Here is a 12851-nt window from a genome sequence, read left to right on the forward strand (position 1 = left end):
CAGTGCCTACATTCTACACCTGTGACTACTCTGCACCTCCCCACTCCTCGAGGTAGTGCCTCCGGTTCTCTATCAGAGATTCCTTTGCGCACAGCCCCGTGTTATAGTTAGTGAGGTTTTGGGTGGACCCTTGGACACTGTGGTAGCTGACCACGCCCACGGGGGGAAGTCCCATAAAGGGCCACAGGTCAGGCTCAGCTCTTGACACAAACACAGAAAGTTCTTTATTTAGACAGTTTGAGAAGCCACCAGAGGTGGCGGTAGTGAGTAGAAGATGTAGCCCGGCTGGGCTAGTATTCCCCAGGGTGCTGGAACAGCGGTTCTTCCGGTAGCAGTGCTGTAGTGGAGAGAACTGAAAAAGTGAGCGCAATAGAACATTCACAGAGTCCCAAGTATGGAGAAGCCCTGAGTGTTACGTTCGTGGACCCTTAGGCCGGTTGGGACAGAGGAAGAAATGCTGTGAGGGCTTACAGCACACGTCCCAACCAGGAGGCGATTCAGAGACCCGGAGCAAGTGAAGATACTGGACTTTGGTGGAGTCCTATGTAACCAAGGACTCGGTACTCACTGGAAGGATGGCTGCCGTCGGATTTTTGATGAAAGAAGAATCTTCGCCCTGGAGACTGGCACTCCCCCGGGAGGAGCCCTTAGGAGTCCAGCCGCTGGGACTTTTGGAGATTCACCCTGGAGACCGAAGTCCCCCCAGGAGGAGCCCGTAGGGACCCGGCCACTGGGACTTAGGCGACTCCCTGAAGATGGAAGATGGTCTGGATGCAGGCGCCTCCTGCAGGTCGTGGTTTCCAGACGGCTGGCGCCTCCAGCAGGTCGTAGGTAATCCAAAGGTCGGTTCAGGAGTCTGAGTCCAATGGACGGTCCGCAGCCAGGCCAGCGGTCGAAGTCCAGAGAGCGGTCCGAAGCCAGTCCAAGGGTCGAAGTCCGAAGATCGGTCCAAAGCCAGTCCAAGGGTCGAAGTCCAAAGAGCGGTCCAAACCCAGTCCAGGGGTCGGAGTCCAGAATCCAGTGAGGAGGGCAGAGCAGAAGCGGGACGAAGAACAAATCAGGAACACAGCCAACAGCAGGCCGAAGACCAGGAACCTTGTTGCAAGGCACTAGAGTGATCTAGCTGCAGGGTACTTATCCCCTGAAGGCGACAGATGTCATCCAGGGCCAGATTGAGATTTTCCCGCGCTGGCCCCTTTAAATGGGGCTCCTCCCCGTGCGCGTGCGTCAGGGGACGGGGCCAGCTGTGCCGGAGCGTCGGCGTCTCTCCCGAGGAGGGAGAGACACGCTGGAGGGCCTGCGAGCCCGAAGAAGATCAGAAACAGGCCGGGGAAGGGTGGAAACGGCCCGGGCTGCCCCAGAGCTAGGTGGAGGGACCGGGGCACGGCCCGGGACCGCAACACTGAGAAAGGGAGAGCTGGCCCTCGAGGAGCGAGTACCAGATCCCTGGAAGTAGAGAGACTTGTTGGCAAAGTACTCACACAGCGGTTCCACGTAAGAGATGGCACTAGTGCTGGAACGGGGGCAGGCCCTCGAGGAGCGAGTACCAGGTTCCAGTGAAACAGCTCTGACGAGTAGATGATGATAGTACTCACTGATGGTATCTGTAGCAAATTCTTCCAAGTAGAAGAGGAGATAGATGCAGGCAGCGAGTCAGGGAACATGGACCCTCGAGGAGCGAGTACCAGTTACCTGATAGTGACCTGAAAGAAACAAAGAGGCCCCTGAGGAGCAGGTACCCTGTTAGCAGAAAGAGTCCAATAGTAGTTGGAAGGCAGAGTAGCTGGGTACAGAGAGCGAATCCCATCCATAAGATTCCCCTGAATCTAGCAGAGTTCTAGTAGAGTAAATCTGCTAGAACCTGGCCAAAGGCTTCATTCGGCCCTCCAAGTCTCCCACGGGAGTGGGATTTTTCTTGTAGGGAAAAAAGACGGCTCACTCCATCCCTGCATCGATTACTGAGGTCTAAACGAGATCACGCAAAAAGACCGCTATCCATTACCCCTGATTTCGGAGCTTTTCGATAGGCTTCAGGGAGTGAAAATCTTCTCCAAATTGGACCTCGGGGGGACTTACAATTTGGTTTGTATCCGCAAAGCGACAACTGGAAGACCGTGTTTAACACATGTGACGGCCACTTTGAATAACTTGTGATGCCGTTTGGCCTTTTCAATGCTCCCGCGGTCTTTCAGAATCTGATGAACGAGGTCTTCAATCAAATCAATTTTATATCCCCTGTCAATCACACCAGAAACCTTGGAGTTATCATGGATAAAAATCTTTCCTACAATATGCACATAACTACTAAAATCAAAGAAGGATATCACAAGCTCCTAGTTCTCAGACATTTAAAACCTTTCCTAAATTCATTGGATTTCAGAACTGTCTTACAACTCTTAATTTTCTCAACAATAGACTATTGTAATTCCCTTCTGATTGGTCTTCCATTCATTAGCATCAAACCTCTGCAGATTCTTCAGAATGCAGCAGCTAGAATTTTAGCTGGAACAAAAAAATATGATCACATCACCCCAATACTAGTGTCGCTTCACTGGCTTCCTATTAAATCTCGAATTGATTATAAGATCCTGACCACATTCACAAATTAGTGAATGCTGATCACCATAAACATACTGGTTTAAAAGTCACTCCACAAATTACCAAAAAACATCTTCGATCTAATAACACTTCTTGTCTAAATATTCCTCCCATCAAAGATGCTCGACTATCAGCCACTAGAAATAGAGCTTTCTCCATTGTTTGTCCAAAAAAATGGAACTCTCTACCACTTTATTTGAGAACTCAAACCAATATCAAAAAGTTCAAGAAAAATCTAAAAACTTTCCTTTTTCATACAGTCTACATTAATGATCATCTATATCAACAATCCATCTACAATCAACTCAACCAACCAAACCCAGGCACGAAAGAAAAAGTTTCTACAACTAGCATCAACCATATTCATTACAATTCGGAACTTATAAGAAGTAATGATAGAATCCCTCCTTTATGATAAATTAATACTATTACTGTTACTTCCCTTTTTTCCCTTTTCCTCCCTTTTTCACCGCACCATCTTCCCCTTCCTTCCATTCCCCCCCACCCCCATTGTTACTTTTTTGTAACTATGTATAATTTATCTGTTTTTGTTTGACTTTGTAAACCGTTATGATGGCTGAACCGAATGATGGTATATAAAAATGAATAAATAAATAAATATGCTCTACCAGTGTGTTGTGGTGTACCTTGACGACATCCTAGTTTTTTCCCAAGACCTGCAAAGCCACCACCAGGATGTATCTCGCGTCCTCCAGCGTCTACAGGACAATCAACTTTATGCCAAATTCGAAAAGTGTTCTTTTGAGCAGGAGACCATTCCTTTCCTTGGCTATGTGGTTTCCAGCCAAGGGTTCAGGATGGATCCCCAGAAATTGAAGACTATTCGTGATTGGCCTCAACCTATGGGTCTCAAGTCACTACAGAGATTCCTTGGCTTTGCCAATTACTACCGGTCTTTTATTCACCATTATTCTACCCTGACCACCACTCACGGGCATGACTCGCAAGGAGGCCAATCCTTCTTAGTGGTCGCCCGAAGCCATGACCGCTTTCCAGGATCTTAAGACTGCCTTTCTCCAGGAGCCGTGACTCCATCACCTGGATCCCAGACGTCCGTTCATAGTCGAGGTCGACGGCTCCGACGTAGGAGAATGGGCGGTTCTCAGCCAGGACTCGAATACCCATATTCTACACCCATGTTTTTTTTTTTTCCAGGCGCTTGTCTCCAGCAGAACGAAATTACGCAAGGGGAAAAGGAGTTACTGGCCATCAAGTTGGCTTTTGAGGAATGGCGTCCTTGGCTCGAGGGAGCCCAACACCAGATCAGTGTATACCGATCCAAAAACCTTGAGTATTTACACCGTGCTCAGTGTTTGAACCATCGTCAGGTCCGTTGGGCCCTCTTTTTTACCTGATTTAATTTCCTGCTGCGCTATCGACCTCCCAACAAAAATTGCCATGCCAATGCTCTCTCCAGATCCTTCGTCGCTGAAGATGTTGCCAACACCCCACGGCACATAATTGACCCTGCTAAGGTCATCCTGTCCACCATATTTCCGGTGCCACCTGGGAAGATGGTGGTCCCATGCCAATTACGACGGAGGGTTCTCCAGTGGGCTCACGACTCCTTGACTGCAGGACACCCAGGACAGTCTAGAACACTCTCCACACTCTAGCGGTTTTATTGGTGGCCTACCATGAAAAAGGTCACACAGGCCTATGTAGAGTCCTGTCCCACAAGTGCCCGCCATAAGCCTCCTGTGGGATGTCCGTGGGGACTCTTGCAACCGCTGCCTATCTCGAATTTATTTATTTATTTATTTATTTATTTATTTAGAGATTCTTATATACCGCGGTACGTATAGTTATACATCACCTCGGTTTACATTAAACATTAATTTTAGCAACAGGCTTTACATTAAACAGATTATACAAAAGTAAACAGGAACTAAAATATAAGTTAGAAACAGCTTTTACCCATATGGACCCATATCGCAATGGATTTCATAGTGGACCTGCCTGCCTCCAGTGACAACAACACCATCTTGTTGGATTCGTGGACCCTTGGGCCGATCGGAGCCGGAAGAGGAGCTGCTGTAGATGTTTGTAGCAGCGACCCCGACCGGGAGGCGGAGCTGACAGACTAGCGGCTGGTCGAAGGTGGAATCCTGGGAGCTCTATGCGACCAAGAGCTCTGGCGAGGAAGGCGGTGATGAAGGCGCTGGCACTGTGCTGAGAGAACCTTCGCCCTGGAAGCCGATCCTCCCCCGAGAGGAGCTCGTAGGAGTTCGGCCGCTGGGACTTAGGAGATTCACCCTGGAAGCCGGAGTCCCCCCAGGAGGAGCCCGTAGGAACCCGGCCGCTGGGGCTTAGGAGGGCCCACGGGGGCCTGGTCCGCTGCAGTCCAAGGTTGAGTGTCGAAGGGTCGTTGCTCGCCAATCCGGAGTCAGGAACCGATGGATCACCGTCAGCCAGTCCGAGGTCAGAAGCCAGAGAATCCACGTAAGCCGGTCTGGGGTCGGAAGCCAGGGGGTCAACGGAAGCCGGTCCGAGGTCAGAAGCCAGGGGGTCAACGGAAGCCGGTCCAAGGTCAGAAGCCAGAAGAAATCCAATACCAGTCCGGGGTCAGAAGCCAAGAGGAAACGTACGCCAATCCGAGTCAGGAACCAAGTGGAAGCCGAGACAGCAGGAACGCAGCAACTGGAGACAGGAGCAAGCCTGGGAACCTCGTTGCAAGGCGAAGATTAGGCCTGGCTGCAGGGTTTAAGTACCCTGGAGGCATCTGACATCATCAGGGGCGTCCCCAAGGCTTTCCCGCGCTGGCCCCTTTAAATAATCAAAAGAGACGCGCGCGTGCGTCTAGGGGGCGGGGCTTAGCGCCGCGAGGCGCCGGCTGCTCCGGCGAGGCAGGGGAACGGCAGCAGAAGCGGCTGTAGGCCCGGGCGAGCTGGGGGAACGCCGGGCCTGTGGTCGGCGGCGTCCCCGGGGCCCTGGGGAGCGCGGGATCCGCGTCAAGCCGCGAGCCGGTGAGTGGCGATTCCGGGGGCGGCCCGGAATCGCAACACATCTGGCTCACCGTTGACCGTTTTTCAAAAATGGCCCACTTCATGGCTCTGCCTGGTCTCCCTTCAGCACCGCAGCCTGCTAAATTGCTCATTCGTTATGTGTTCCGGCTCCACGGCTTTCCTAAACATATTCTCTCTGACCGTGGAGTCCAATTCACTGCCCGCTTTTGGAGGTCTCTCTGCAAAAAATTCAACATCTCGTTAGATTTCACCTCAGCTTACCATCCCCAAGCCAATGGGCAAACAGAAAGGACTAATAGGACCTTGAAACAATTTCTGCGGTCCTACGTGAATCTACAGCAGAATGATTGGGCCGACCTCCTTCCCTGGACGGAGTTCGCCTTAACTTCTCATCAGTCTGTATCCACTGGTTCGTCACCCTTCCAGGTAATCTATGAACGTCAGCCTCTACCACCGCTTCCACTTCCATTATCTGTGCCCTCCCCAGCGGCACAGTCTACTGCCCAGGAGTTGCATCAACTTTGGAATAGCACTAAGCAGCTACTTCAGCAAGCCGCCCAAAGATCAAAGAAGTTCTTTGATGCACACTATCGGGAAGCACCCCAGTTTAAACCGAGTGATAAGGTGTGGCTCAGCACCTGGTTTATCCGACATAAGCTGCCTTTGGCTCGCTTCACTCCTAGGTACATTTTTGTCCCTTTCCTGTGCTCTGCCGGTTGGGCCCAGTTACCTACAGACTCCAGCTGCCTTCCTCTCTCAAAATCCACAACGCCTTCCAAATATCAGTATTAAAACCCTTGGTTCTGTCTGGCTTCTCTAAAAAACCACCGGAGCCGCAACCACTCTCATCTGAAGCGGACGTCATGTATCAAGTCCAAGATGTCCTGGATGTAAGGAAACATGGTAGAAAGTGGGAGTATCTCCTTTCTTGGGAGGGCTTTGGACCTGAGGAAAACAGTTGGGAACCTGTCACCAATATTCTTGATAAAGGCCTTATCAGGCAGTTCCATGCCACACATCCTCGAAAACCCAAACCCCCAGGGTGGGGTCTTAAGAGGAGGGGTACTGTTATGACCGTCGGTCGCAGACGGCTGTGACTGATTCAACTCACATCATGTGCTGCCCTGCTCTCCTCTCCAGGTCTACTCGTGGCTGGGGCTAGCCACTACTGCCGCATACCCCTCCGGGTTCTCTAGGCTCCTCATGGCGGCCAGGATGCCGCCGCCATCCACGCCGACTCCGGGCCTTCCTAGATGCGTGTGCGAGCCACCGGGCCTCCCTTTGAAGGTGCAATGGCGGGAACCTCAGGGGCATCCCCGACTGATGACATCACCAGGTTGGAATTCTTAAGCACTGCCTTCGCCCCTTGCAAACTGACTTGGCAACAAGTTCCTTCGCTATTGGTGCTGCTCCTGTCTCCGTGGACCGTGGTTCCTGTATCGGACCTTCCTGCAACTCTTCACTCTGACTCAGGTACCTGCTCCTCGGGGGCCTGCTAGCACTCCAGTTGGAGACCCTGTCTCCAGGCTTCCCCCGCTCCTTGGGCTAGCCCTGCACCTTCCAGAGGTACTGCCTGCCGGCCTCCCTGCTCCTCGGGGTTGTACCTTGAACTGCCTTACTGCTTTGGAGACTCGACTCGGTGCTTCCTTGCTCCTCGGGGTAGTGCCTACGTCAGTGGTTGTACCTGCGTTTCCTGCTCCTCGGGGCAGTGCCTACGGTCTACAACAGTGACTGTACCTGCGCTTCCCCGCTCCTCGGGGCAGTGCCTATATTCTACACCTGCGACTGTACTCTGCACCTCCCTGCTCCTCGGGATAGTGCCTCCGGTTCTCTATCAGATATTCCTTCGTGTGCAGCCTCGCTCCTTGGGGTTGCTTACATCACCACTTCGGAGATTCAACTCAGCCTTCCCTGCTCAGCGGGACAGCCTACATCATCACACCAGAGCCTCGCTCTCTACGCAGCCCCGCCCCTCGGGACAGTCTCTGCTGCATTCCTCCAGAAGTTCTTGTCTCACGCTCCCCGCTCCTCGGGGCCTGCCTAGCACTTCCTTGTCGGAAGTTCCTGCTCTGGTACCTGCATCTCCAGTCCTGCCTGAATACTGTGGGTTCCCCTCTGAACTGTGTCTCTTACCCCGCTCCTCGGGATCCCTCACAGTACTCTCTACAAGCTCCTGCGATCACGTGGCTGTGACGCAGGTCGCTCTATTCCTCTACCACTGCTACTATCTCCTGCTGCAGCTGACCTCGCCTCCCGACAGTGAGGACCTGTTGGGCTCGGGCCAAGGGTCCATGAAACCCATGAATCCTAACATCCATAATGAATATGCATGATATATTTGCTTATAATTGAAGATGTGCATGCAAATATACCTCATGCATATTCATTGTGGATGTCCTGAAAACCAGACCTGTTTGTGGCATTCCAGATCTGGGGTTGCATACCCCAGGGCTAGAGGATGGAAATAAATCACTGGGGTATTTTTGTAACTTTTCTGTATGGGGGTAACCTGCACAGGGCAGCAGTTAAAACCCTAAATACCTTGCTGGGCAGATTGGATGGACCATTTGGTCTTTATCTGCCATTATTTACTATAAGATACATTTGCATGCATTGCATCCACTGAAAACTTAATTGACTTGTAGCACTAAAGGAGTGGACTTACGTATCCCTTATCTATGCTAACATATTTAAAAACGAAAAATGATTCCTTTCTATATATTATGACTAGATCATAAATCTGTATAGGTTTATAATATATTATACTATTATACTCATATCAGTTTATTTTATAAAACATTTTTGTTATATTACAATCTATTTGCAACATATTTATAATGCCTTTAGATTCTAAAAATCATTCCTTGTAATAAATCAAATTCTTTATTTTTTTTCAGTAAAGAATGAAAGCTCATTGCAGGTGGAACAGCTGTTGAAGATTGTGAAAAAATTACAAGAAGGTATTAAAAAAACAGACACTATAGATACTAATGATGGTCACAAACCTAGTTAAAACAAAAGATTTCTCAGCATTCAGACAGGTTAATCCACGACCAGTGGGTAAGGCACCTCTACCAGCAGATGTAAATGGAGCAAAGATGACATCATGTATATATACCCCTGCTTTGACATTAGCCTGCCAGTAATCTCCATCTCCAGCAGATAGTGGATATGCATCTCCCTTCTGGGGATTGCTTGTTTAAAAAAAAATAAACAGAAGGATTGATCATGTACCGCTTCTCCTGAGGTGATATCTGATGATCCCTCCCTTATTCAAGTGCCTTGATCCGGTAGCCAGTTTTCCAGCATGGACTTAGATGCTGGGAGAGAATACCTGAGAGGCTAGTGGGTGCAGGAAGCTGAGTGCAGCAGTGAAGGCATTAGCCCTCTCCCCCCACAGCTGGAGACCGACTTTGTACTCTCTGGAAGAAGAGAGAGATTTAGGGGTTCCTCTCCCCTCTTCTGTTTCTGGTCTCTGAGCTTTTGTGCGCCGATCTGATATGCATTCCCATCCCATTTGGTTGCGCAGCTCTTTGCACTAGGCCCCATGCTCAGGTTTCACTGGGAAGCCATGTGGTAGGCTGCGGCAGCGTACGCATGCTTTCTTCTGCGCAAGTCTCCCGCGAAAGCAGTGCCTGACATCAGTTTGAGCCTGCGCATCCAGACTGAATGTCTGTCTGGACCACGTAGTTAGGCATCCAAATTTTGGGCATTCGTAGTACGAGCATTCAATGGAGTATATATATACATATGTATATAGGCATTCTGTACTCAGGTGTCCTAATTTTGGGCATCCGTTTTTTGGGCATTCTGTCCAGGTTTGTCGGTCACAGACACACTGTTGCTTGGACGCACAATTATGTGAGTGCTGCTACTGGATGTCCTTATCCATGGTGCCAGTAGCAAAGAAGCCTAAGCTGCTTGTGATTTGCACTGCTTGTCATATTTGGACATCACTGCCTGGAGACCCCTCTAAAGTTTGTCAGTGCTGCTCAGGGTAAGTTGTGTCCAATTGATTTTGCTGAGCCTGGTCCTTCCCAGCAGGCAGGAAGGGAACTGGAGGGGGATCTGTCAGAAGATTTGCCTGGTTTTGAGACTCCCCTAACTAGCCTCTTGAGTGGAATTTTTTCAAGGGCTGCAGACCTTTTTACCAGCACGTTCGACAGTGGCCAAACCTGAAAGTTCAGGATCACAGGCTGCGGAATCCCACAAGGCTGGTACTATGGGTAAATGTCGGAAGGCATCTTGGCCTGTTGCAGGTCACACTGATGGAGTCCTGAATGGCACAGATGAGGAAGGCAATCCTTACTCCCTGGAAGATAGGGAAATTCCTCTGGGGTTCGAACCTTATAAAATGATGTTGCACTTCTTTCATAGAGATGAGTTGCTGGCACTGATCTCTCAGAAACTGAAGATGCTAGAATTGCTGGGTGCTGATCCCATGTCTGAGCCAAAGAAGAATCCCATTGTGGTTGCTTTGCCTAAAACATTATGCTTCTTCCCCATTATGGATGCTATTCAAGAGTTGATTGATCTTCAGCGGGGTGCTTCAGAAACTAATTTTAAAAGGGAACGAGCCTTGGAAGTTCTTTATCCCTGAATTTGGTGTTGAGAGAGCAGTTGCATTTTCCGAAAGTGGATGTGCTGGTGTGATCCATCACCAAGTAGACACCCATTCCGATAGAAGGGGGAGTGGCATTGAAGGATGCTCAGGATAGGAGAATTGAGGCTGTCCTTAAGCAGGCCATTGAGGCAGTGGCAGTGAATCTGCAGATAGCCTCTTGCTCCTCCCTGGTGGCTTGCTCTTGTTTGCTTCTATCTTAGGAGGTCAATGAGTCTGGTTTGAATTCTATGGCAGTGATGGAACCGGAAGCCACCTTTTTGGTGGATGCGAGCTGTGACCTGGTCTGTACTTCTGCTAGAGGGGTGGCTTTGGTTATAGTAGCCACACGTCAGCTGTGGCTGCAGAATTAGTTGGCCGATACAATTTCAATGTCTAGTCTTACGAAATTGCCTTTGAAAGGATCACTCTTATTTGGAAGTGAGTTAGAAAAAATGGCCAATAAGTGGGGCGAATCTTAGGTTCCTCAGTTGCCAGAAGATAAAAACAAGCACCGCTCTCATTCAGTGTGAGAGGCCATGCTAGGGGTTTCAGATGTTTTCGAGCGCTTCTCGGAAGGCTAGACCTTTGAGTAGGTGTTATACCCAAGAAGGGAGGTTCTTTTTGCCCCATCCTGGACTTAAAGGGAGTCAATTGTCATTTACGAGTGATTTGTTTCTGCATGGAAACCTTATGCTCAGTGATAATGGCAGTACAGTTAGGGGAGTTTCTTATGTCTCTGGATTTGTCATAGGTGTATCTACATATTCCCTTTCAACTGGAGCATCAACGGTTTCTGTGATTTGCGGTTTTGGGGCAACATTATCGATTTTGAGTGCTGCCTTTCGGTTTGGCCACTGAGCCCAGGACCAAGGTCATGGTGGTGGTATTGGCAGCATTGAGAAATGATGGCATTCTGGTCCACCCATACCTAGGCGATTGGCTAATTTGGGCCAAAAGCTTGTAAGAGAGGCTTGAAGCCTCGTGCAAGGTGGCTTCTTGCTGGAGGAGCTAGGTTGGGTGGTGAACTTGGTGAAGAGCAGTTTACAGCCATCTCAGATGTGGAGTATCTCAGTGTTTGTTTTAACATGAAGCAAGGCAGGGGTTTTTTGCCAGAGATCCGCATACAGAAGCTGATGGCTCAGGTACAACTACTGATAGAAGCAGTTCGCCTGACGGAATGGTCTTACCTGCAGGTACTCGGTTTGATGGTGGCCACCCTACAGGTGGTTCTGTGGGCAAGGGTGCATATGCATCTTCTTCAGCGCACACTGCTTGTACGGTGGAGTCCACAGTCTAAGGGCTATTCAATATGGCTTCAGTTACCGGTGGAGATCGGCATCCAACTGAAATGGTGGTTGCAGGCAGATTATCTAAGGAAGTGAGCTTCTTTACGAGCTCCAGACTGGCTGGTACTCAAGATGGATACAAGCCTTCAGATTTGGGAAGTTCACTATTAGGAGTTGATGGCACAGGGGTGATAGAGCGCAGAGGAGTCTCTCTGGAGCATCATTTGTCTGAAAGCGCATACCGTTCGGTTGGCATGCTTGTGGTTCATCGATCGCTTGCAGGGTCAACGAGTCCGAGTAATGTCAGACAATGCGACGACAGTTGCTTACATCAATCTTCAGGGAGGCACCAAGAGACAAAATGTGTTGCAGGAAATAGACCAGCTCATGGTATGGGTAGAGGTACATCTCCAGGAGATCTCTGCATCCCACATTGCGGGAAAAGGCAATGTGAGAACCAGTTTACTCAGCAGAGTCTGGATTCATGAGAATGGGAATTGTCAGATGAAGCATTCCAACACATAGTGGGTGTGGCGTGGCGCCCTCTAGTGGCAGGTTCCTGGGGTGACTCCTTGCTTGATCACTGCTGTAGCAGGTTTCTTTGTAGCAGTGGCAGCACTGAAGCTTCTCCTGGAGGTGATGCTGACATTGGAACCTTTAGGCAAGGAGGCTAATGGTTAAAGTTACTTAGACTGGGAGGCCCTCGTTAAGATAGGAGGTTGGGACAAGTCTGTACTCATTCCCTCTCCCATGCCAAATGTAAGAGTCACATTCCAGTTATGTCACCTTTTTTCATAACTTAAAATGACATATTGCACACCCAGGCAGTAGCTTAATATAATGCTCTGGAGTTTATTGAAGCTAACTTCATAGAAGAGAAGTTACACACAATATTAAAGTGTTGCCCAAAACACATTTCCACCTAATTAATGTGAGCTTTGATTTCCTATCCTTTTAATCCAGTGATTCGTTAAAATAAAACAACAATCTTCTTTCTCTATGCTCTACTATGCTTTCCCTCAACATGCATATAGGCAATGCAGGTTTAATATAATGGTGACTCTTAATTCTCCCAGATATAAAGTAGTGCTGGAAAAACCCCATTAGAAAGAAGGGCTCCCTAGGTCAGCTACATAGCCTTAATTACAATTCTTAACAGCTGTCATAGTTTAATACAATAAACCTTTTTTACACAACTACTAGCTCATAGTTAGTTAATCCCCAAAACATTTCCTTTTCTTCATAGTAATTTCTACTTGATTTCCAACAACAAAAATAAGTGTTCTCAGCATTTAAAATAAAACCTTCTACAAGTGCTTTTCCAGTAATAGACCTAGCAACTCTAATTAACCCATAACAGTGCTAGAAACTATGCAC

At 49.1% G+C, this 12851-nt stretch overlaps 1 protein-coding gene across 6 annotated transcripts in view; it reads left to right on the forward strand.

Annotated features, from left to right (window-relative positions):
• The window catches only part of LOC115096294 (synaptonemal complex central element protein 1-like), a 226874-nt gene that overhangs the window by 25081 nt on the left and 188942 nt on the right, over positions 1–12851 (forward strand). For all 6 annotated transcript variants that reach the window (XR_003858042.1, XM_029610780.1, XM_029610784.1 and 3 more), the window contains exon 2: positions 8483–8545. Coding sequence is in view for 5 of the 6 variants with exons in the window: in XM_029610780.1 (XP_029466640.1) it covers positions 8483–8545 (63 nt within the window). In the remaining variant the exon portion in view is untranslated. The remainder of the gene's footprint in view (positions 1–8482; positions 8546–12851) is intronic.

Source organism: Rhinatrema bivittatum, chromosome 1 (assembly GCF_901001135.1).
Source record: "Rhinatrema bivittatum chromosome 1, aRhiBiv1.1, whole genome shotgun sequence".
Lineage (NCBI taxonomy): Eukaryota > Metazoa > Chordata > Amphibia > Gymnophiona > Rhinatrematidae > Rhinatrema > Rhinatrema bivittatum.